The 25,376-nt window shown below is 47.7% G+C and overlaps 1 protein-coding gene across 1 annotated transcript in view; it reads left to right on the top strand.

The window, feature by feature from the left end:
• Positions 1-25,376, top strand: part of clip2 (CAP-GLY domain containing linker protein 2) — a 123,806-nt gene that overhangs the window by 65,810 nt on the left and 32,620 nt on the right. The window contains exons 5-11 of the mRNA XM_080210731.1: positions 9,555-9,679; positions 9,799-10,012; positions 12,365-12,562; positions 14,808-14,911; positions 15,890-15,950; positions 20,366-20,470; positions 24,258-25,172. Coding sequence (XP_080066857.1) covers positions 9,555-9,679; positions 9,799-10,012; positions 12,365-12,562; positions 14,808-14,911; positions 15,890-15,950; positions 20,366-20,470; positions 24,258-25,172 — 1,722 coding nt within the window. The remainder of the gene's footprint in view (positions 1-9,554; positions 9,680-9,798; positions 10,013-12,364; positions 12,563-14,807; positions 14,912-15,889; positions 15,951-20,365; positions 20,471-24,257; positions 25,173-25,376) is intronic.

Here is a 25,376-nt window from a genome sequence, read left to right on the forward strand (position 1 = left end):
GGGGGAGACATTTCTCATGCAGAGGGTGTTGGCTGCCGGAGGAGATGGTGGAAGCAGACACATTAGCAACATTTAAGAGGATCTGGATGGGTGCATGAATAAGGAGGGAATAGAGGGATACGGACCGAATACGAGCAGAAGGTTTTTCCTTTAGTTTGGTTAGGGCATAGAGTCATAGCATCATAGAACCCTACAGTGCAGAAAGAGGCCCTTCAGCCCATTGAGTCTGCACCGAACACAATCCCACCCAGGCCCCACCCCCATATCCCTACATATTATACCCATTAATCCCTCTAACCTACACATCCCTGGACACTAAAGGGCAATTTCTTAGCACGGCCAATCAACTTAACCCACACATCTTTGGACTGTGGGAGGAAACTGGAGCACCTGGAGGAAACCCACACAGACATGAAGAGAATGTGCAAACTTCACACAGACAGTGACCCAAACCGGGAATCGAACCCAGATCCCTGGAGCTGTAAAGCAGCAGTGCTAACCACTGTGCTACCGTGCCGCCCATGGTCGCTTGGAGGGCTAAAGGGCCTGTTCCTGTTCTGTACCTTTCTTTGGCCTTTTGTTTTCTTCTGAGAGAAGAAAATTATTCAATCCTGCTGCTTTTAGGCTGCAGCATTTTTAGAGCACTTCCCATATTTGAAATCAAGATCGCACTGCTGTTTGTGAGAACACAGATTCCTACATTACAGCAGTGGCTGTACTTGGAAAGTACTTCATTGTCTGCAAAGCGCCTTAGGACATCTGGTGGTCATGACAGGCACCATATAAATGCAAGTTAGAGACAGTTTTTGTTCTTATTTTTGGCATGTTATACTAGATCCCAAACATTCATTGGTGCCTTTAATCCAGTAACTTGATACAAATCAATGAATTCCAATAAATGCATCGGGTGCTACCCACATATAAGGCATATTCTGTAATATGTATGTATATTTTTTCTCATGTTTATTCTCATTTTTGCACCTTTTTCTGGTACCTTTTCTTGGATATTCTGATTTTATGGCCTCACTCATCCCAAAACCGTAAAATCCTGCCTGAGGTCAACAAACCTTCCCATGCTCCCACCCTCACCCGCTCTGTCCTGCCTGCCATGGGAATTGGTAAAATTCTGGTGTAATGTGGGGGGATGTGACGCTGGCACAGCTGGGAGCAATGGCTTCTCATGCCTGCTTAACCCTCTGGTTCTAATTGGTTTGCCCCTTGCTCCCGTACGGAACAGAAGCCCTCGCTATCAGATGGCTGATTTATAGGGTGCATCTTTTTGAGCCGCTTGTGCATTGCACTGTCTCTGCTCGCTCCTAATTCCTCCCAGAAATCCCATCCAGCAAGGCTGAACGGAATACTGGGCCACGGAAGGCCGTGGAATACCGATGGCAAGTAGCTGCTTCATTAGTTAAATGGTGTTTTTACCTCTACTCAGGAATGTTTGGTCCCCTCTGGTCCACACTAACGTTTCAGGATACTGCAGAAAGTGCACGGAGTGAAGTTGTCTAATTCTGTGGGGGCCACTAAACCAACTCCTAAATAATGCACTATCTGCAGTCTCAGCAGCCTTAATGAGCTTACACTTCCTTTACGAATCAGTGAACCTTCCCTGAACAGCTTGCATCAGCCTGTGTAATGAGGCAAGTGTTACTCTGTATTCCCTCAATGATCTCTGGCAGGGAGAATGACACAGCAGCTCAGTAGATCCGTGGCTGGCTGTTGCTCCTCTGCGAACTCCTTGCCCCCCAAGGTTCATATTCCCACTGCAAACTTCAGCGTAATGTGCACTTTAACATCTTCTGCTCCTAATTGTGTGCTCACGAAACCATCTCGGGGCAATGTCAGCCAGGAGTCAGTAACAGCACCCGGGCCCAAGTCAGAAACCCCTCCCCAGAGACCCGAGCACACAATCTCAGCTGAGATCTCCGCTCAGAACTGCTGCTCTGAAGGGTCACCACACTGTCGGGGACACCGCACTGTTGCCAGCGATACTCTCTTCTGGAGGGGACGTTGAAAAGGGAGCAACCTCGGTTTAAGGGTGGTGAAAAAGGCATCTGGAGCACTTGCCTTTATCAATCAAGGCATAGGTTACAAAATTAGGGAAGTTGAGTTGTATAGAACTTTGGTGAGGCCACAGCTGGAGTACTGTGTGCAGTTCTGGTCATCAAATTATCGGAAAGATGTGATTGCACTGGAGGGAGTGCAGAGGAGATTCTCCAGGATGCTGCCTGGGATGAAACATTTAAGTTATGGAGAGAGGGGTTGGATAGGCTTGTGTTATTTTCATTGGAGCAGAGAAGACTGAAGGGCGACTTGATCAAGCTGTACAAGATAATGAGGAACATGAACAGAGTGGATAAGGAGCAGCTGTTCTCCTTAGTTGAAGGGTCAGTCATGAGGGGACATGGGTTCAAGGTGAAGGGCAAGAGCTTTAGCGGGAGATGTGAGGAAAAACTTTTTTTACCCGGAGGGTAGTGATTGTCTGGAATGCGCTGCCTGGGAGGGTGGTAGAGGCGGAATGCCTCATATCCTTTAAAAAGTACCTGGATGAGCACTTGGCATGACATAACATTCAGAGCTATGGGGTCAGATGGGAGGTCAGGTGTTTCTCACATGTCAGTGCGGACTTGATGGGCCGAAGGGCCTCTTCTGCACTTTGCGCCTTGCAGAGCTTCACTCTGGTTTACTGGCCAATACTTGTCTCACAACCAACATCACCAAAAGAGACTATCTGCTGCTTATCACAACTTGAGTTAGAACATAAGAACATAAGAAATAGGAGCAGGAGTAGGCCATCCAGCCCTTCGAGCCTGCCCCGCCATTCAATAAGATCATGGCTGATCTGTCGCTGCTCAGTTCCATTTTCCCGCCCTCTCCCCATAACCCTTAATCCCCTCTCTTATCAAAAACCCATCAACCCACGTCTTAAAAATATTTAGCGAGGCAGCCTCCACCACTTCAACGGGCAGAGAATTCCAGAGATTCACCACCCTTTGAGTGAAGAAGTTCCTCCTCAACTCCGTTCTAAACCGCCCCCCTTTTATCTTGAGGCTGTGCCCCCTAGTCCTACTGTCTTTTTTGAGCAGGAAGAGTCTCTCCACCTCTATCCTATCCATCCCATTCATCATCTTATACGTCTCAATGAGATCTCCCCTCATTCTTCTAAACTCTAACGAGTACAAGCCTAGTTTATTCAGCCTCTCCTCATAGCTCAACCCCCTCAACTCCGGTATCAGCCTAGTAAACCTCCTCTGCACTCCCTCCAAGGCCAAAATATCTTTGCGCAGGTGCAGTGCCCAAAACTGCACACAGTACTCCAGCTGCGGCCTCACCAATGCCCTATACAGCTGCAGCAAGACCTCCCTACTTTTATATTCAATCCCCCTCGCTATGAAGGCCAGCATCCCATTCGCCTTCCTGACCACCTGCTGCACCTGCAAGCTGGGTTTTTGCGACTCATGCACAAGGACCCCGAGGTCCCTCTGCACCGTCGCCTGCTGCAGTTTTTCGCCCCGCAAGTAATAGTCCTTCCTACCATTATTCCTACCAAAGTGGACCACCTCACACTTGCCAACATTAAATTCCATTTGCCATTTCCTGGCCCATTCGCCCAGCCTATCTAGATCCTTCTCCAGACACTCCACACCCTCCGCACAATTTGCCGTTCCCCCAATCTTGGTGTCATCAGCAAATTTCGACACCCTACACTCGGTTCCCTCCTCCAGATCATCTATATAAATGGTAAAAAGCTGAGGCCCCAGCACCGACCCCTGGGGCACTCCACTAGTCACCATCCGCCAATCCGAATAGCACCCGTTGACCCCCACTCTCTGCCTCCTATTTGACAACCAATCCTCTATCCACGCTAACACCCTACCCCCAACTCCATGTCCCTCGACCTTCTGCAATAACCTCTTGTGAGGTACTTTGTCAAACGCCTTCTGAAAATCTAGAAAGACCACATCCACCGGCTCTCCTCTATCCACTGCCTTAGACACATCCTCATAGAACTCCAGTAAATTTGTCAGACACGACTTCCCTTTAATGAAACCGTGCTGCGTCTGCTCTATCAAGCAATTCCCTTCAAGATGCCTCGCAATTTCCTCCTTAATGACAGATTCTAACATTTTACCTACCACAGACGTTAAACTAACCGGCCTATAATTCCCCGCCTTTTGCCTGGCACCCTTCTTAAACAACGGCGTAACATTAGCCGTTTTCCAATCTTCCGGCACTTCCCCGGAATCCAGCGACGTCTGGAAAATAACCACCAAGGCATCCACTATCACCTCCGCCATTTCTTTCAGAACCCTCGGATGCATTCCATCCGGTCCTGGGGACTTGTCCACAATCAGCCCCTCCAGTCTGTCGAGCACCGCCTCTCTAGTAACAGTAATGTCATTAAGACCCTCCAGTCCTACCACCTTTCCATCGCTAACACCCGGCAAATTATTCACGTCCTCCTCCGTGAAGACAGAAAGACCTTCTCTGCCTACATTATAATAATGATTGTACTTCAAACCTATACCATTGGTGGGAAAGAACCTTTGGGCATTGTGATGTCTTCAGAAGCAATAGATAAACGCAAGCCTTTGACTTTAAAAACAACAGTCATGATTCCGTCCCAGAACTTTTACCAGTTTTCATTATTCACTTTGATCTAGTTTCGAAAGAGATGTTTCGGTTCACAATTTGCTGAAACGTTATTTTGTTGTGTTTTTTATTTAACTCAGCGTGTTTGCTGTGACTGATAGTCAGCGTGGAATGATCCAGGCATTCGTAGAAAGGGGGAGGAATACATAGCTTAGTTCAATTATCACTGCTGGCGTGTGGGACAGAAGGAGTTCTGTTCATTGACTGAGGAAGTGGGAGAGTGAGGATTTCGCGATGGCTGCCAATGCCAGTGGTGCTGTCTTTCTCTTTCTCTCAGTATTTAGCTGCTGACTAATTCCAGTCAGATTGTGACCCTCGTAAACGAGGAGCCCGAGCTGATCTCCATCAGCTTAACTCGTACTAAAACGAAGGATATCTTGTTTTTACAATTCGTCACTTCACATGGCAAACTATTCTTTCATTTATAATCTAGCCTGTTGCTTTCAAATACAAATTTGCATACACATGCCTCCTTGTAAACATGGCGAAAGTGTGTGGGTTAGGTGGTTGACCGTAGTAAATTGCCCCTTAGTATCTAAAGGTGTGTAGGTTAGGGGGATTAGCAGTGTAAATATGAGGGGTAAGGGGGGTGGGTGGCTGGGAGAGTCCGTGCAGGCTTTGTGGGCTGAATAGCCTCTTTCTGTACTGTAAGGATTCCAGGACTTTGACACCCTCCTTGCTGCCACTCCAGCAGCACCGTCGCTGGTGGGAGGGTGTGATTACACTGTGAAATATTTACATAGGTCCACATTTATAATTGAAGTGCCTAAGTGGGCGGGCTGGAAGACTCGAGGGGAGGCTGTTTAGCAGGCTCCTCGCTGGACGCCATGGCCTATTTCCAGCGCATTCATCTCCACACTTGAAATCGGTGCTGACCTGAATAAATGAACTCCTCATTCGATTAGCGGGCCTGGGACTGAAGTCTCCAGGCTGGCCAGAGTCTCCCGGCCGGCCAGAGTCTCCCACCTGCCCCCGCCAGGAGTGTTTCACTCCAGCGGCATTTACAATAGCTCCACACTTGTGGGGCAGCAGTGGCCCAACTCCACTGGAGTGAAGGGGGCCAATGGAAGCCCCCCAGGAGGTCAGTGTCAAGAGGGGGGGGTGGGTGCCCCTTGGGCATTGCAAGCTTAGTGCCAGCCTGGCCCCTTGGCGTTGCCCAAAGGGCAAAATGGCAATGTCTGGCAGCACATTGGTACTGTCTGCCAAGGATTGGGCAGTGCCGAGGGAGCGGGCCAGCCAGCGGTGTCCATGTCCCATGAGTGAATTTAAAAAATACATCTTTTCTTTCTCTCTGTTTCCCATTCTGCACTTCATTTGACACTGAATTCACCTGCTTTAATTCAGCCCTTCCTGTATCCACTTCTCAAATCCTTAATCTGGTTGGTGAAGGAGATATCATGTTGGTTTCCAGCAGCTTGGCATAAATGTTTTGAGTTGAAAGACACAAAGACAAGCTTACTGGCAGGAAACCATGAGATATCCTGCTACAGCAATGTCTGACTTAAACTGAAGGACTAAAGTTACGTATAGGCCAGAGCAGCTAAATGTCCCTTGGAAAAGATTAGAAAACCAGTTGGGTTCTGACAACAATTATTTCCTGGTGGCCATTGTAGTCATTTTCTGTGAATCCACAAATTAATAGATTTATGTATAAGAACTAGGAGCAGGAGTAGGCCATCTGACCCCTCGAGCCTGCTCTGCCAGTCAATAAGACCATGGCTGATCTTTTTGTGGACTCAGCTCTACTTACCCGCCCGCTCACCATAACCCTTAATTCAAAGATTTATCTATTCTAGGCTTAAAAGCATTCAATGAGGTAGCCTCAACTGCTTCACTGGGCAGGGAATTCCACAGATTCACAACCCTTTGGGCGAAGTTGAGGAGGAACTTCTTGGTCCTAAAACTGCTTCCCCCTATTTTCAGGCCATGTTTCTTAGTTCTGTTTTACAACTTGCCCATAGCAGGGTTTGGATTTACAACCTCCCTGTTGCTAGTCCTATAAATAAGCAACAGGTCAATGTATCCTCTCTCGTGGAAATATAAAAATACTGTTTGAAAATAGAGACTGAATTATATCTGTGCATCCTGGCCCAATTATCCTGTGACCTCTAGCCCCCATTCACCCAAGTGGCCTTTGCAACTCATCCTTTGCGACTTGGCCATTGACACATAGAACAGAAATGAAATGGGAGGTTTTGTTAGAGTGAGAACAAGGTTTCTTGTACCTTGGCACTCATAGAGACACTCATCCTTTATTTCCTCAATTCATACATGTTATTGAAGTTCCCGATACTACTACTAACCTCTCCCTTTCTGGAGACCAGAACAACTAGGCTGCAGGCTTTTCTGAGCCACTAGCATACAAGTTGATGATTGGTTAATTATCAAGTCTGCCTCTGCCCACGTTGAAGAAGATTTGGAAAATGTGCCCAATGATAGCAGGCGAGTCAAAAATACACCATTAGCTAAGGTTCAAACTTGTCGCCTTGTTGAGAATCCAGCTGTGGCAACCAGGTAGAGTCATGATTTGAAAAGACATCTATTTTAATTTGGCTTTTGAGTCAAAGGATGGAACTTGAAGAGAGCTCTACATGTGCTTCTGTTACCCTGCTGATGATTCACTTTTCAATTAGTTAGCTGCAGTCTAATGCAAGTCCCTGCAACCATCTCTGTTCGCTGCTGGGACACTCTGCAGGAGGCAGTGGGAATGTGACAGACTTTTGATGATTCGATAAGTGAAAAACCAGACAAACTCCAAAAAACAATAACCCGCTCTAAGAACCCATCCCAACTATTGCCTACTTATATTGTTGGAGTACAAACTGGGGTTACCGAATGTGATTTAAATGTAATTGAGGTTCCATCACATGACCCAGCCCCACATTCCAGCCATTAGTCAGCCAACGCATCCATTCTTATGAAGCACTGTCTTCCTGTGCCAACATGGAAAGCAAAAAAATTCATTACCCAATGGAATAATGCTTGACTGCCAGTCTTTTCCCCCCATTTTCAATATCTTTATATCTGGTAAAGAAATAAGTTCAAAGAAAATGACAAAAAAAATCTTTTTCTCATGGCCCGATGATTACTCTCCAGGATCGCACACAGCAGTGTCTCGGAGATTGAACTCTGCTTGCTGGAGACTCCAGGCCAAACCCAGAGGGTTGGCAACCCTGGTAACAAACATACATGGCCCCACACTCAACCTTTCTAAGCTAACTCATACAGTCAGAGAGGTTTACAGCATGGAAACAGGCCCTTTGGCCCAACTTGTCAATGCTGTCCTTTTTTTTAAATCCTAAACTAATCCCGATTGCCCACATTTGGCCCATATTCCTCTATACCTGTCATACCCATGTAACTATCCAAATGCTTTTTAAAAGACAACATTGTACCCACCTCTACTACTACCTCTAGCAGCTTATTCCAGACACTCACCACCTTCTATGTGAAAAATTGCCCCTCGGGACACTTTTTCTATCTCTCCCCTCTCACCTTAAACCTATGCCCTCTAGTTTTATACTCCTACCTTTGGGAAAAGATATTAACTCTTAAATTTGTTTGGTAAAGTTTTTTTTGCGGTTTATTTATTAGTGTCACAAGTAGGCTTACATTAACACTGCAATGAAATTACTGTCGCCTCACTCCAGCACCTGCTCGGGTACACTGAGGAAGAATTTAGCATGGCCAATGCTCCTAACCAGTACGCCTTTCAGACTGTGGGAGGAAACCAGAGCACCCAGAGGAAACCCACGCAGACACAGGGAGAATGTGCAAACTCCGCACAACAGTGACCCAAGCTGGAAATTGAAACCAGGTCCCTGGTGCTGTGAGGCAACAGTGCTAACCACTTTGCCACCCTTTCACCTAGTGAACCTGTTTTCCCCCTCCCTCACACCCCAAGCATTCTGTAAACCTGGCTGAACACGGCTTTGCAAAAATGTTGTTGACTGTGTCAAAGACAAACTGAGAGCTCTCGAGGCTGTCTCCCTCAGAGGATCCCTCATTGCTGAGAACTGGACTGCAGAGTTCACTGACCTGTAGAACCCAAAAGGTGAGGATGTAACTCTGGATTACAAAGTGATGATGTGCCACCACCAGAGTACTGACGCTAGCCACCAGCCTCCTCCCCCAGTGTAAAGACCAGGGAATCTGTTCCTGCTCCCTCCCCAGCCATTTAATGGATGTCGGGCCACTGATTGGGGGTGGGAGATCCCACTCAAGCCATCGAAGAAGGAAACCCGCATCCAAAAGCAGCTGGCCATCTGGTCCCACAGCGCCACTGGGAATGGTGGTCGCTACTGGGACTGCAGTCAGTCCCAAAGAAGACAGGGCAGCAATGGAACTTGGATTTTAATCCAAATTCAGGTCTTACGAGGGCCAAGTGGACAGAACCGAGCAAGGGAGATGGGGGTGGGATGGAGGGACATGGTGGGGGAGGGGGCAGGGTGGACATAGCTGGGGTGGGGGTACGGTGGACATGGCGGTGGGGGGGATGGACACAGTAAGATGAAGATGGACACAGAGGGGGCCCATAAAGGTGGCAACAGAGTCCACCCTCAACCATTCAGCTTGGTCAGTCAGACTTGCCAGACTCTGACCTCCTCTGCCAAGGGTGAAATCACAGTGGGGCACTTAAGTAAGTATTTACAGGTGAATAATGTTATGGAGACATTATGGAGTGCAACACTGGTCATGGCACAGTGCTCTGTATTACACACTCCCTCACCACCTGCCAAGTGTCCTCCCCCACCCACACCTCACTGCCCCACAGGAAGATGTAACATCCAGACCAGATCTCAAGGCCACATTGGGTCATCTGGTAGCCCAGATGCTGTGATAAGTGAGACCATATTAATACACTGATGGTTTTCACACCAAATGTACTGTTTTTACAGGTGGGTGGCACTAAAACTGGCGTAGTCAAATATGTCGGGGAGACGGATTTTGCAAAGGGCGAGTGGTGTGGAGTGGAACTGGATGAACCGCTGGGTAAAAACGATGGAGCTGTTGCTGGTACAAGGTAACGAACTTCTCATTAACTCCTTAACCCGCGCCCCCTGCATCTCCCCGCACCCCCTGCCTCACGGGTCTGACATGTTTCCCCTGACTGTTTTTGGTTTCGGTTTTTTGCCTCGACAGATACTTCCAGTGTCCCCCCAAGTTTGGTCTCTTTGCTCCCATTCACAAGGTGATGCGGATCGGCTTCCCCTCCACCACGCCAGCCAAAACCAAGAAGAGTAAGAGGATGGCCATGGGGGTCTCGGCCTTAACACAGAGCCCCAGCAGCTCCTCCATCAGCTCGGTCAGCTCAGTGGCATCGTCCGTCGGGGGTAGACCCAGCCGAACGGGACTGGTAAGAAACTGTTTCCATCCAGCAAACCAGTCCTGCTTCTAGTGCAGCTCAGTAAAGCCACAGATTGAATGAAAATGTTAGAATGCTCACTGAATAGAGGAATCTGATAAACATAAAACTGACCTTGATGTTTCAATTATCTGTTCATGTCTAGCCTACCCCTTCTCTACTTTCTATTACAACCTGACTCAGTGTACTTTGCTGTCTCTCCATCTCGATCATCATTCCTCCCCGGGAGAGGGGAACAGCTTTCTGTTTATACAGAGCCCCAGTCTTATTACCTACCCGAGAACTGTCCTGTAGCAATTCACATGTAATGAGTTACAAGGGCTTTTGCTGCAATTGGGGCCAGTAATTTGTAAGGTTTGTAAATACAGGTTTGCAGCAATTACAGGAGACACATTCCCCCAGACACACAGGCCCTGTGCCTGTAGTGTCCCTGCCAGCCAAGATGGCTGCCAGCACCAAACAGCAGGCCCGTCCGTAACCTTGACAACAGAAAGATACCTCAACAAGTAAATGTGTCTCTTTCCACCGTGATTAATGATCGCAATTTTCACAGAATATTGAACACCAACACAGAAGTCCCAGATCCTGGCATCACCAATGAGATTTCCTCACCGCCTCAAGAGTGGATTCACTCCTGACCCCCTCAGTGCTCCCTTCTCGCTCACCGCCCTGACCGGGGGGGGGGGAGGGGGGAGTGTGAATCCGTTGGGGGGGGGGGGGGAATGTGAATCCGTTGGGGGGGGGGAATGTGAATCCGTTGGGGGGGGGGGAATGTGAATCCGGTGGGGGGGGGGAATGTGAATCCGTTGGGGGGGGGGGGAATGTGAACCCGTTGGGGGGGGGGGAGTGTGAATCCGTTGGGGGGGGGGGAATGTGAATCCGGTGGGGGGGGGGGAATGTGAATCCGGTGGGGGGGGGGGGAATGTGAATCCGTTGGGGGGGGGGGGCGGAATGTGAATCCGTTGGGGGGGGGGCGGAATGTGAATCCGTTGGGGGGGGGGGGGAATGTGAATCCGTTGGGGGGGGGGGGAGTGTGAATCCGGTGGGGGGGGGGAATGTGAATCCGTTGGGGGGGGGAGTGTGAATCCGTTGGGGGGGGGGGAATGTGAATCCGTTGGGGGGGGGGAGTGTGAATCCGGTGGGGGGGGGGAATGTGAATCCGTTGGGGGGGGGAATGTGAATCCGTTGGGGGGGGGGGGAGTGTGAATCCGTTGGGGGGGGGGGAATGTGAATCCGTTGGGGGGGGGGGGAATGTGAATCCGTTGGGGGGGGGGGGAATGTGAATCCGTTGGGGGGGGGGGAGTGTGAATCCGGTGGGGGGGGGGAATGTGAATCCGTTGGGGGGGGGGGGGGGAGTGTGAATCCGTGGGGGGGGGGGGAGTGTGAATCCGGTGGGGGGGGGGGGAGTGTGAATCCGGTGGGGGGGGGGGAATGTGAATCCGTTGGGGGGGGGGGAGTGTGAATCCGGTGGGGGGGGGGGAATGTGAATCCGTTGGGGGGGGGGGGAGTGTGAATCCGTGGGGGGGGGAATGTGAATCCGTTGGGGGGGGAGTCTGAAGCCGTTGGGGGGGGGGAGTGTGAATCCGTTGGGGGGGGGGGAGTGTGAATCCGTTGGGGGGGGGGGGAGTGTGAATCCGGTGGGGGGGGGGGGAATGTGAATCCGTTTGGGGGGGGGGGAGTGTGAATCCGGTGGGGGGGGGAATGTGAATGTGAATCCGTTGGGGGGGGGGGGGGAGTGTGAATCCGTGGGGGGGGGAGTGTGAATCCGTTGTGGGGGGGGAGTGTGAACCCGTTGGCGGGGGGGGGAGTGTGAATCCGTTGGGGGGGGGGGGAGTGTGAAGCCGTTGGGGGGGGGGGAATGTGAATCCGTTGTGGGGGGGGAGTGTGAACCCGTTGGCGGGGGGGGGAGTGTGAATCCGTTGGGGGGGGGGGAGTGTGAAGCCGTTGGGGGGGGGAATGTGAATCCGTTGGGGGGGGGGGGGGAGTGTGAATCCGGTGGGGGGGGGGGGAATGTGAACCGGTGAGGGGGGGGTGGGGGTGTGAACGGGTGGGGGGGGGAATTGGTGAAGCAGGGAGGGGACTTGAAGAGGGGTGAGGGGAGGAATATGTGGGTGGGTGGGTGGGTGGGGGGGGTGTGAACCGGTGAGGGTGGGGGCAGCGCGAGTGGGTGAGGGGGGAATTGGTGGTGGGGAGGGTTTGTCTTGGTATCGATGCTGTCAATCTTCCTGTCTCCACCTCTCCCACCCCCACCGAGTTTGATGTTTTGGACCATCGAGTGCCATTACTGACCCAGCGATCCTGGAGACAGCCTGAGACCTGTTCCTCTCTCTCTCTCTCACTCAGTTGACCGAGACGTCCTCCCGCTACGCTCGGAAGATCTCCGGCACCACCGCCTTGCAGGAGGCCCTGAAGGAGAAACAGCAGCACATCGAGCAGCTGCTGGCCGAGCGGGACCTGGAGAGAGCCGAGGTTGCCAAGGCAACCAGCCACATCTGTGAAGTGGAGAAAGAGCTGGCTCTTCTGAAGGCCACACACGCACAGGTACGGAATCTGGCAAAGGTGCAGCAATCAGGTAGGGCCCTCCAAAACTCACAATTAAAAACATTGGCCTTCGTGTTGATGAGATGACATGGACTTCTGGGGAAGAGGGACATGAGGAGCTGGATAGACCATTTGGTTCTCCAAACCAGCTCCACCACTCAACAAGATCATTGCTGATTCACCTATCTCAATTCCACCATCTGGCACTACCCCTTAATTCCTGTCGTTCCTAAAATCTATCAACTTCCATCTTGGATATGTTCAAAGACGAGATTCACAACTCTTTGAGGTAGAAAACGCCAAAGATTCACAACCCTGAGTGAAGAGAAAGGTTGAACAATCATGGAATGCGTTTTGAGTTAAATTCATTGTTTTGTAAAATTGAGATTAGCAAAACCGTTAACACTAATGAATCAGAATCGGGAATTAGAATTTGAAATTTCTAACTGGAATTTGTCACTGTATTGAACTATCAAAACTCTTTACATCTGCTATTTTAGTGGAGATGTTAAACCATTTATTTTAAACTGGTTGCTACTGACCAATACAGTTATTTTGTACAGTTTAATTTAACTAAATAATTCTTCACTATGTGTATTGAACATCCTTTAGATGCTGAAGATTAAAAATTTGCAAAGTCATGGTTGCAGATAGTGTGGGATTACATGATTGTGATGTTTAGCTTGTAAACTGGATTGTCTCTCTTTGATGCAGTCGCTTGGTGGATGTATCTAAATTGGCAAACTCAGATCATTACAGCTCTTTATAAACTGCTAAATCAGACAGTAACTGTAACTGCTAGCCATTTCCCAAACAGCATGAAATGGCTGTTTTTATTCACATCATTACTCCTGTGTCTGGAATATGCTCTGTTATACTTTTCTGCGTGTAACAGATTAAATTCCCATCCCCCTGCTTTATCAGTGAGTTAATTGACAGGCAGTTCAGTACATTGCCTGTTACACTGAGCACAGTAGCAGATATCCATCATTAAGGGTGCACATTCTGCTGCGTTCAGTGTCAGAGGTCTTTCCCAGAATTGAGCCCTATGATGCCCTAGAGAGTGGGTGGAAGGCTTTGGACGGGGGATCGGGTTGGGGGGGGGAGTTGGAGCTGCAGAGTTAGGAGGGAAGGCAAGGGATGGAGTCTCGTTGTCTTCCTAACACTCTGGAATCCTGTCAGCAGTAGGGAAGATGGAGGTTGTCCTTGCTGTCCAGAAGCCAGCTGAGGCCCTTAAACCAGGACCCCTTTCTGCTGCTGCTGCCATTTTACCATTGGGCCCCTTGCTGTTTGGGGAGACTATCCAGTAAAAGCTAGCAGCCTCCCTGCAGGGTTCAGAATGGGACCTTCCTGACTGGCCACTGAGGCCCATGCAGGATCACCCAGCGGCAATAGCCACCCCTGTAGCAATAAACCCCCTAAACTCACCAACCAGGCCACCCTTCCATTTCCCCACTCCACTGGGGCCTGCCTGACCGGCCACGATGGCCCAGTACTCACTTGCCTTCTTCTTCAGAGGGTGGCATCCATGCTGCTTCTATGGGCAGGGTGCAGTTCCAGCACTGGCTCCCTGTGGCGCACTGAGCTGCTGATCTCCGATTGGCAGCTCTTGGAAACAAGGTGTTGCCCCTTTAAAGGGACAGAAACCTCGAAGGTGGCTCATTTGCAGCCGGGAGACTTTAAAATGGCTACAGAGGGGTTAGCCCCTGGTTTTCTAGCCCACCATCGAGCCATCATTACCGCGACAAAATCCAGCCCCACGCCTCTCACCCCAAAGTATTTACTGCTCAATAACTGGACAAACAATAACATGAAGTGGGGTCCATTGCAGTAAGCTTTTCAAACACAGTGGCCATATCTAAAGGAGGCCTTTGGCCCATCGAGTCTGCACCGAGAACAATCCTACCTACGTAAGCCCACATATTTACACTGCTCTGGCGCTAAGGGGCAATTTAGCATGGTCAATCAACCTAATCTGCATATCGTTGGACTGTGGCAGGAAATTGGAGGAAACCCACGCAGACACGAGGAGAATGTGCAAACTCCACACAGACAGTGGCCCGAGGCTGGAATTTGAACCCGGTTTCCTGGCATGTGAGGCAGCAGTGCTGCCCTTCAACCACTGTGCCACTGAGGCACTCTCTAACCACTGTGCCACCTTCCAACCACTGCACTATCATTGCCATCCTCCGATAGCTAAAAGCTATTCAGATAAGAAGTGACCATGCTATTTTTTTCTCTGCAGTATGCCACAGAGGCTGAGGCAAATCTTCTGACGGTGCGGTCCATGCTGAACAACGCTGAGAAACAAAAACTGGAATTGTTAAACACACTGGAAGAGGAGAAACGGTAAAGTCTAAACCCAGGAGGGGGAAAAGGATGTTTACCCAGGGAAGGGGAGACAGGAGGGAAACTGGTTAGTCCAGGAAGTGGCAGAAAACAGGAAAGAGGGTGATGGACATGTTGAAATGAAGTGTGGATTGTAAGACCAGATACCTCTTGTGCCTGTGGAATGGTGAGAGACCATTGCTTCATTGAAAGGTAGGTATTTACTGAACATATGCTCACTCTGCTGAGATAAGAGGCTGAGTAAAGGGAGATTTTTTGCTCCAACTCTAGTGTCCAGTGTATTTGTTGACACAGTTGCAAAAGTGGAAATATGTTCCCAGCAAAAACACTGATGTCATTCACCCCGATAAGCACAAAGATCACCAGGGAATTGATAATAAAGTTGTTTTTATCCTGTGCTGTTAGATTCCCCTCACTACCCTATTTCTCCCATTAAGGATGGGAGTTTACACAGCACTTCAGGCAGGACCTTTCATTAATCAATCAATCGAGGTGTTTGACAGTGACGGGAACCTGGGGGCAGGAAAGAGCTGATCGCGATGGTATAAAGCACTGAGTCGGATTTGGGATGGAGGGGTAAAGGGTGTGGAGAGAGTTTTAGTGGCGGAGCAATTTAGTGTCTTGGGTGGGTGAAGGCTTTGTGTGTCTACTGGACTGGAGGGATGAGAATTCGGGATTGGGAAGGCAGAATACAGGATCTGGGTGTTGGATCTTGAGTGAGTTACAGGGAGAGAGACTGAGCAGGAATGACCCTTCTGTCATTTGACTAGACCTTGGTTCATGTGTAGCCCAACCCCATTTACCCCCTAAACCCCCACAAGAACCAAAGTCTCTTCAGGTTTTGGAGAAAATGTCATTTATTTGCTCTGAGCCTAAGCAGTCAAAGCAAAGCATTAGGATTTGTGACTCCAGAGATTTTAGAAGATCCTTGAAGTCTTAACGGGAATCTTTACTCCCTCTGCTTGAATGGTTTTCCAGGAAAATTGAAGATCTCCAGTTCCGAGTGGAAGAAGAATCAATTACCAAAGGAGATTTGGAGGTAAAGGCGTTGAACACAGATAATGCAATCGGTATCTCGGTGGATGAAATGCGTTGGACCGCTCATCGATTAAACCCAGTACAAGCCTCGACCTGAATCCCTTTCCTGACATTTTCCTTAAAATCTGCCTCCCCCTCCATCCCTTTTCATGTCGGAGTTCGTCAGGCTGGCCTGGTAGGGGTGCATCACCCAAGGGTGACAGTGTTTAAAAACATATCTTCAGGTGACTGCATTCTGCTCTCTATCTATGGAAGTCCCTACACATTTATCCACCTGGACACATAGGGAAAGGGAAAATAGAACATTTTATTACCTGAAGGTTAAAGGTATTATCGGTTCAATGGAAGATAGTTTGAAAAAACATGGTTAAGCAAGGCATTCATTGGCATGGAATCCTCAGCTCCAAATCCAGGAATGCCAAGCTAAAGGGAAAACTCCTGCAATAATCCTAATCTTCCCAAAATCATTCCCTCACTCCTTATATGAATGCAGTGTGATAGAGTGTCTGAAAGCTGACCTGTATTTAGGTTCAAACTTTAGTTTTAGTTTTGAGAGAGGGAAACCGACCTTCCCAAATTTTTACTCTGGGAGGACAGATAGTTGGACAGAATTATAACTCGACCTTTGGCCATGGCAGGGTGGATTGGGAAGAAGAGAAATGGCTTAATTGATGTATTTTACTTTTCTGAGAATGGTGATGTTGATCACCCTGTCCCTGTGGCGTTTACAGCTGTGAAGGTGTCTCTCGAGTGTTTTATTTGCTGTATGTTATGTCTGTGGATGTATAATGTTCCTCCTGATTGGCCACTTAACCAATGTTTTTTCCATTGTCGGCGTGGATGATAGAAGCTTCCTGTACACCATTAACCCAATGGCTCCCTTCTAAACTGCACTGAGTAATGGGATATATCCAGTTTCTGCCACAAGTAGCTGGTTGGACACTATTTTAGGGCCTTTTTTGAATAGACCTGCCTGTGCCAGGAACCCAGTTAATAAAGTGAAGATCAGTGCTGAAGTCTGGTGAATTTTTTTTATTCATTTGTGGTACGTGGGCATCGCTTGGTCAGTATTTATTGTCCATCCCTTGGATGGCAGTTGAGAGTCAACCACATTGCTATGGCTGTAGCGTTACATGTAGGCCAGACCGAGACTGCAGATTTTCTTCCCCTGAAGGGCATTTTTTTTAAATTGAATTCAAATTCCGCATCTGCCCTGGTGAGACTTGAACCGGAGTCCCCAGGATATTAGCTGAGTTTCTGGATTAATAGTTTGTGATAATACCACTAGGCCATCATGTGTCCTCATGCAATTCAATCAGTGTCCTGAATAGTCAGTGTGGAGCTGTTGATGATTTCCCTACATTGGGAACATTGCAGTTTAAACAAACAGTGAAGGAACTGTTTCTCACTGTTTTTTATTACATGACCTTAAGTCATGAATTGCAATGAAATGCATCTACATGTGCCTTTGAATCACTGCTGGTTCCTTATTTAAATCACAGTTTAACGCAGCTTCTGGGCAACTTTCAGCTGCACTTTTGTGTTTAGTGGTTTGAATGAAGAAGGATGAACATTTAAAATGTAAACCATTGGAAGAGGAGAAGGCCATTCAGCCCCTTGAGGCTGTTTCACTCTCCATTCGTTGAGCTGATCTGTGGCCTAAGTCCATAGACTTGCCCTTGGCCCATATCCCTTAACACCTTTGCTGAACAAAAATGTGTCTATCTCAGATTTAAAATTAGCAACTGATCTGGAATGAACTGCTGCTTGAGTAAGAGTGTTCTAAAACTCTACTACCTTTGAGTAAAAGTGCTTCCTAACATCTCTCCTGAACGGCCTGACCCTAAATTTTAGAAGATGCTCCCTAGTTATAGAATCACCAACCAGTGGAAATAGTTTATCGCTATCTATCCTGTGTTATCCTGTTAATATCTTGATATCAATCACATCACTCCTTAACTTGCTAAATTCTAAAAGCAAACAGGTCTAATTTGTATTATCTCTTCTCATAATTAAATCCCTGAAGTCTAGACATCATTCTTGTAAACCTACGCTGCATTCCCTCCGAGGCCAGTGTATCCTTCCTAAGGTGTGGTGCCCAGATTTATTCACAGTGACTCTAAGTGGGGTCCAACTAGGGTTTTCTATACTGCAGCATAACTTCAGCATCTTTGTCTCCAGTCCTGTAGATATAAAGGCCAACATTTTATTAGCTTCTTCATTATTTTCTGCACCTGTTTGTGGCATTTTAAAGATCTATGAACCCCCAAGTCTCTTTGGACATCTACTGTATTTAATTCACACCATCTAGCAAGTTTAGATCTATCCTTTCTCGATTCAAAGTGGATAACCTTGCATTTGCTTAGATCGAATCCCATCTGCCACAATTTGTCCCATTCATGTACTCTGTCAATATCCCTTTGTAATTTTATTGTCATCTACAATGTCCACTATGCTGCCTAACTTTGTCTGATCAATAAATTTAGATATATAACTTTCCATGCCATTATCCAAGTCATCAATAAAAATGTGAATAATTGAGGTCCCAACACAGATCCATGTGGTTCATCACTAGCCACATCCCACCAATTTGAGTACCTACCCATTATCTCTCCTTCTGTTGCCTGCCACTCAACCAATTTCCCAGCCATGCCCTCAATTCTGGGGGCTTAGAACCATAGAAAATTACAGCTCAGAAATAGGCCTGTTGGCCCTTCTTGTCTGTGCCGAACCATTTTTTGCCTAGTCCCACTGACCTGCACTTGGACCATATCCCTCCACACCCCTCTCATCCATGTACTCATCCAAGTTTCTCTACCTTAGTTAACCAGCCCAGGACTTAGTGACTCTCTGCCGTGTGGGGACACGTGTAAGGCAAGGGATTCTGTGCTGCAACACACACATCGACACAGCGAAAGTGGTCGTGTGGAACAGCACCCAAAACCTCAGGGCCTAATACTCACCGTCCTGCTTCTATTTATGCCAGTTAAAAATAACCCTATTTTCCCTAGTTCAAATTTAGTGACAATAATCCCTCTGCAATGCCCACGTATGAGATAGCAATGCATTTTTACTGACCCATAACAAGGGCTGCTTTGGTTCCTAGCAGCAATGTCTAGCACTGCAAATAAAGATAAAATCCAGCTCAGAGGATAAAACCTACTAGAAAGCAAGATAGAGGATTGATTTCCCCAAGGAGCTGAATGTGAGCAAGTTGGAAATCAGATATTTAATTACAGATGATCCGGAATTCAAGCTGTCCATGTAAATTATTTCAAAGCTGGAATTTTGGTCGCTTGTAAGGAAACGTAGGAAAATGCAAAATATAAGCATTGACTGTAGGTTACCTGTCCATGGGAAATACTCATGGTAATCTAACTTTCCATAAGGAGATAAGCACTTTGTGCATGTTTGCTGTTCTATTTCTTGCCACTTCCGTTCTATTCTGTTATATTCCGATACTGCAGAGAGTTCAGTGCAGAAAACTCCTGGTGACCCACCAGTCTGAAGTGTGCAAGAAATGGATGCAATCCATCCTCTGATTTGGGTGTCCTTTTAAAAAAAATAGTGCTGTTGCTTTGGTTATTTCTGCAAGAGAAGAAAGCAGGGATGCCATTGTGTGAATGTGATTCTCCATGTGGTGACGTGGTGCTGTGATGCACTGATCCTCAGCCCTGTTGAGTTTCCAATCTCAGCCTCGCCGCCGTGAGGAACAGTGCAAGCCCAGTGATTTCACCCTCCCCTCCTGCCACCATAGGGTGCGAAAATAAAAAGTTAACACTTTATGTGCGGCTGTCATAGGGCAGCACGGTGGCACAGTGGTTAGCACTGCTGCCTCAGTGTGCCAGGGACCTGGGTTCAATTCCTGGCTTGGGTCACTGTCTGTGTGGAGTTTGCACATTCTCCCCGTGTCTGGGTGGGTTTCCTCTGGGTGTTCAGGTTTCCTCCGGGTGTTCAGGTTTCCTCCCACAGTCCAAAGATGTGCGGGTTAGGTGGATTGGCCATGCTAAATTGCCCCTTAGTGTCGGGTGTGGGGGCATTAGGACTGTAAATATGTGGAGTTATGGGGATAGGACCTGGGTGGGATTGTTGTTGGTGCAGGCTCGATGGGCTGAATGGCCTCCTTCTGTACTGTGGGGATTCTGACCCACGATTTATGTGTGACTAACTTAAAGGCTCTTTCTGAATAGGCTCACATGAAATGTGAATTGCTTTGAATGCTTGATGTCTGTTATTAAGATCAGCCAGTGTCATTCAGAGGAAGCCTTTTCCCCTCAGTCTGAATGTTTGATGTTGTAACCGTTCTGCATTTGCCTCCCTCCCTGTTTATTATGTTGTGCTGAGCTGTTACAGTCTGTTTGTGTCTCTCTTTCTCTCCCTCTCTCCCTTTTCACCTTCTTCCCTCGGGACTAACAGACTCAGACAAAGTTAGAGCATGCCCGAATTCGGGAGCTCGAACACAGCCTGCTCTTTGAAAGGACCAAAGCTGGAAAACTCCAAAAGGAGTTCGAAGACACTCGGGTAAAGGCAGTTCGTGTGCACCCCTGCCCCCCTCAGTCAGTACCATAGTTTGCCTGAGAATGGCTTGGCGTCACAAACGCTTCATTTTATTTTTCAAGCACATTGGGCTTCTGTTTTCTGTCTTGCTGCGCTTTGCATTGGAAGGCGGCGGGGTGGGGGAGTGGTCTTCTTTTCACTTCTGCATTTGAAAGCCTTTTTTTATGTTTCTGCTTGACGTTGGACTGCGAAACACATTGCTTGGCACGACATCTAATTTGCTAAGTCTGTAGCAGGAAGCTGAGCGTTCTGACGCACACGTGGAGGTTCAGCTCCCTGATACATCGCTAGCTCTGCTTGTGACATTGGCCTGCATGTGGAACTACAGGGCTGATGGTTAATGCCAAATTACTGAAAGTGCTGGCCAGCTAGCAAGTGACATCAATCATAAGTCTGAAATCAGATTAAAATAACATAGACATCTTCAACAGTTGGGAAGAATTCATATTAACAACGTGGTATTTTGGACTCATTGGCCCATCTCCCCTGACCTTTGTTCTCAATATTCAGTGCTATTATTAGCTTCATTACAGGAAGGATGTGGAAACCATTGAAAGGGTGCAGAGGAGATTTACAAGGATGTTGCCTTATGAGGATAGGTTGAGAGAACTCGGTCTTTTCTCCTTGGAGAGACTAAGGATGAGAGGGGACCTGATAGAGATGTATAAGATGTTGAGAGGTATAGATCGAGTGGATTCTCAGAGTCTTTTTCCCAGGGCTGAAATGGCTGCCACAAGAGGACACTGGTTTAAGGTGCTGGGGAGTAGGTACAAAGGAGATGTCAGGGGTAAGTTTTTCACTCGGAGGCTGGTGGGTGAGTGGAATCGGCTGCCGTTGGTGGTGGTGGAGGCAGATTCGATAGGGTCTTTTAAGAGACTTCTGGATGAGTACATGGGACTTAGTAGGATTGAGGGTTATAGGTAAGCCTAGTAGGAAGGAAATGATCAGTGCAACTTGTGGGCCGAAGGGCCTGTTTGTGCTGTAGTTTTTTCTATGTTCGATTCTGACCAGGCAGTTATTGCAGAGGTGAGCTGACAGCCTGACACTGTGTGTGGCCATCACTGATGCTTGCCGAAAGCAAAATACTGTGGATGCTGGAATCTGAAAGAAAATCAGTAAATGCCAGTAAACCTCAACTGTTCTGACAGCATCCATGGAGAGAGAATAGAGCCAACGTTTTGAGACGGGGGACCCGTCATCAGAGCTGGGGGCACTTGCACATCAGTTTTTGTCCTGGAGAAGGTGGTGAGTTGCTGCAGTCAATGTGGTGGACCTGTCACCGTGCTGTTTGATAGAGTCCTGGGATTTTGACCCAGTGACAACGAGGGGCTGATGGTGTACCGCCAAGACAGGAGGTGGGAAACTTGGAAGTGATGGCGCTCCTGTGCGGTTGGTGCCCTTTTCCTTCCAGGTGAAGGGGTGTGGTCTTGGGAGGTGCAGTGGTAAACACGGTGCAGGAACGTAGGGGAGGGGCATTACGTTGAGTGCAGGAGGAGGGGCTCGTAACAATAAGCAGGGAGGACAAAGTGTGTGACCATAAAAATATTGAACTGGTAAAACTTCCTGAGCTGCTTAATGTCATGCAGGCTGTGGAAGATGCTCTGGGCCCGGGAAGATCAATAGGCATTAGAGGGCTGGAGATGTAATTGGATGCAGCAGAAAGAATGGTACAGTTGAAGCAGCTACTCCACTACCTTGGGACAAGTGGGGATCTGAGGGGTCATGTCCATGTTGCTGACTAACAAATGTTGATTTAGGATTACTAAACCAGCAAGGCAACTCACTAAAACAAACCATTCTAAATCTCCGAGCCCAAAAGATTCCAATAAAACAAATCAACAGGCAAGGAATAGTGGGCTAAGTTGAGAGAGTTGCTTGGGGGATTTTGTGCTTTGGCCTATCAGAGGTCGTGGGTTGGATTGACAGAGACTGCATGTACGATAGACAATGAGAAAGGCAAGGATGTTGGAGTGAGTGAAATAAAAAAGAGTAGGAAAACCAGACCGGATTTTCCGGTATTGGGGTGAGCGCGGCGAGCGGGATCAACGGATCTTTGCGTGGCCCACATCCCACCTACAATTCCCGTGGCGGGCAGCACAGGAAATTCCAACCTTAGACTTTGAATTATTTAATGATGCAGCGTGCTATTGGTTTTAAAGTTGCAGTCATTCATAAAGGATTGGAACATTTCTGACACAGTTCAAAAGGTTGGTAAGCAGTAATCGTCCCAGCAATTACCCACTATTCCCCAAAGAGAGAAGGTCTGAGTTCAAACTCCCAATGAACTGTATATTGTATAATAGAGATACATTATGAGGGAAAATGCCCACACTATATATTAAATACTGTAGCTGTTAATCAGGGGCATAACAATAAGGTTCATGGTGGGAGATATAGGAGGGATGTCCAAGGTAGATTCTTCACCCAGAGAGTGGTTGGGTTGTGGAAGGGACTGCCTGCTGTGATAGTGGAGTCAGATACTTTAGGGACTTTCAAACGGTTATTGGATAGACACGTGGAACACACCAGAATTATAGCGAGTGGGATAGCTTGATCTTGGGATTGGACATAGCTCAGCACAACATTGAGGGCCAAAGGGCCTGTACTGTGCTGTAATGTTCGATGTTCTGTGTTCTAAATAGAAAACTCAGTGTGCACAGGTAAAGCCCAGTGAGGCATTCTATTAAATACATTAGTGAGGAAGCAGCAGCTGGCACAGTGGTCAGGGACCTGGGTTCAATTCCCAACCCGGGTCACTGTCTGCGTGAAGTTTGCACATTCTCCCCGTGCCTGCGTGGGTTTCCTCCAGATGCTCTGGTTTCCTCCCACAGCCCAAAGTTGTGCTAGTTAGGTTGATTGACCATGATAAATTGCCCCTTAGTGTCTGATTGTCTAGTTAGGGTAAATGCATGGGGTTGTGGGGATAGAGCCTGGGTGGGATTGTGGTTGGTGCAGACTCGATGGACTGAATGGCTTCCTTCTGCACTGTGGGATTGTATGATTCTATGAGCTAAAAACCAAGGGTCACAAAATGAAATCCGCGCAGGAAAACTGTAGATTTTTTTTGTATAAATATAACAATGGGAAACTGACCAGGGAAAGCCTTTTGAAGTGGACTGTGTAAATGTTCCTAGATAAGGGATTGATTAATAAGGTTAGCAGCTAGGTAGATTCAGGACAATGAGGTCGGAACTGATGATTAGAGCAAGTATCCTTTTGTTAGTTCTCTCGGAAGCCTTCCCCTCACTGACTTAACAAAATGAGCCCTGAGTGTCATCATTTTAAAGTGATTGGACGGTAGTAACCTTTAACCCTACAATGTCTCAGGTTGCTAATCTCCAATGTGCCAAAGTTTTGATAACCTTTGGAGAATGATGATGTGTCTAATAGTGAAAGCAGTGGCTTGAGCTTGGGGGGTACTTTCTGGCACTTTCCCATAGTTGATGGATCCATGCAGCATGACCAAGACTAAGTTTCATATACAAAGCACATTGTGACATTGTGATGTGTAGATGTGCTCCTATACCACCCGTTGTACACACCGATTGGCAATACTGCAGCCAACAAACTAAATCCGTAAATTATTTGTTCCTACTATCTCAAAATGAAAGCTACGGAACAGTAACTATGCAACAGGTGGTATATAGAAGCTGTCATGTCACATTTGGCTGGTATACAACCAATTAGTAGGAACCATCTGAGCAGCAATATGTTGAATACTAACTGTGTCTTTGATTTTCTGACTCTCTAGCTCACTACAGTGGCTGAAAAATCCAGGATCGTACAGCTGGAGGATGAACTGAATTTGCGGAACAGTGAGATCGAGGAGTTGCAACAGAGACTGAGAAACTCCAACAAGCCTGACACGCCTGAGCACAGTCTCAGTCTACAGGCGGAGCTTCTCAAATTGCGAGAACAGTTATCGTCGGCCAACAAAGAGCACCAAAGTGAGAGTGTTTCACTGAGGGAGAAGTATGAGGCCAGGCTGCAGGAGTACCAAGAGGAGATGGAAAAGTTAAAGGCCACCAACGAGAAATACTCACAGGATATCAGTGACCTGCGGCAGAAACTGCACCAAGCGACGAAGGAAAACATGGAGATGATGGACAATTGGAAGAACAAATTGGACACTCTGGTGTCTGACCATCAGAAATCTCTGGAGGAACTTAAGGTCTCATTGATTGCAGGTAGCGATGTCCAGAACAGTGAGTTGGTAGAGCTAAGAGCCACCATAGAAAGCCTGAAGATGGAGCATCAGCTTGAATGGGAGAACCTTAAAGCAAAGCACGAGATTGAGATGGCGCTTCACATAAAGGAAAAAGAGGACTACAGAGTTAAGCTGCAAGAAGCCAAATACGAAGTGGAAGAATGCAACGCAAACTGGCGGAACAAACTGGAGGTTACGACTAGTCAGCACAGACAAGAGCTCCAGCTCCTGATCGATCAACTCCGGAACACTGAGCTGAGACTCAGTGAGCAGGAGAAACTGCACGCTGGCTACAAGGACCAAGCACAAGCCATCAGCTTCTTAAAGGAGCAGATCTCTGCGGCTGAGAGAAAAATGACGGACTACGAGGCGCTCCAGAAGTCGGAGATCCGTCACAAACAGGAATTTAAGCATCTTCAGGAGAAACTGCAAGCACTGGAAGCACGCCATTCTTCGGAAGTATGAAAATTTAAACAAAAAAAAACAATAAACCTATCTCTGGTCTGAGTGTGGTAGGAGAAATCACGTTAACCTTGCTGTGCTTTGATTAAAATCAACTCGAGAATATATCAAAGAAAAATTAATATTGTAATGATAACATGGGCTTAAAGCAGATTAAAATAATAATAGATGTCTGAAATTTGATCTTAATTAAATATCTAA

This window comes from Carcharhinus amblyrhynchos, chromosome 23 (assembly GCF_965287045.1).
Source record: "Carcharhinus amblyrhynchos chromosome 23, sCarAmb.v2.hapA, whole genome shotgun sequence".
Classification (NCBI taxonomy): domain Eukaryota; kingdom Metazoa; phylum Chordata; class Chondrichthyes; order Carcharhiniformes; family Carcharhinidae; genus Carcharhinus; species Carcharhinus amblyrhynchos.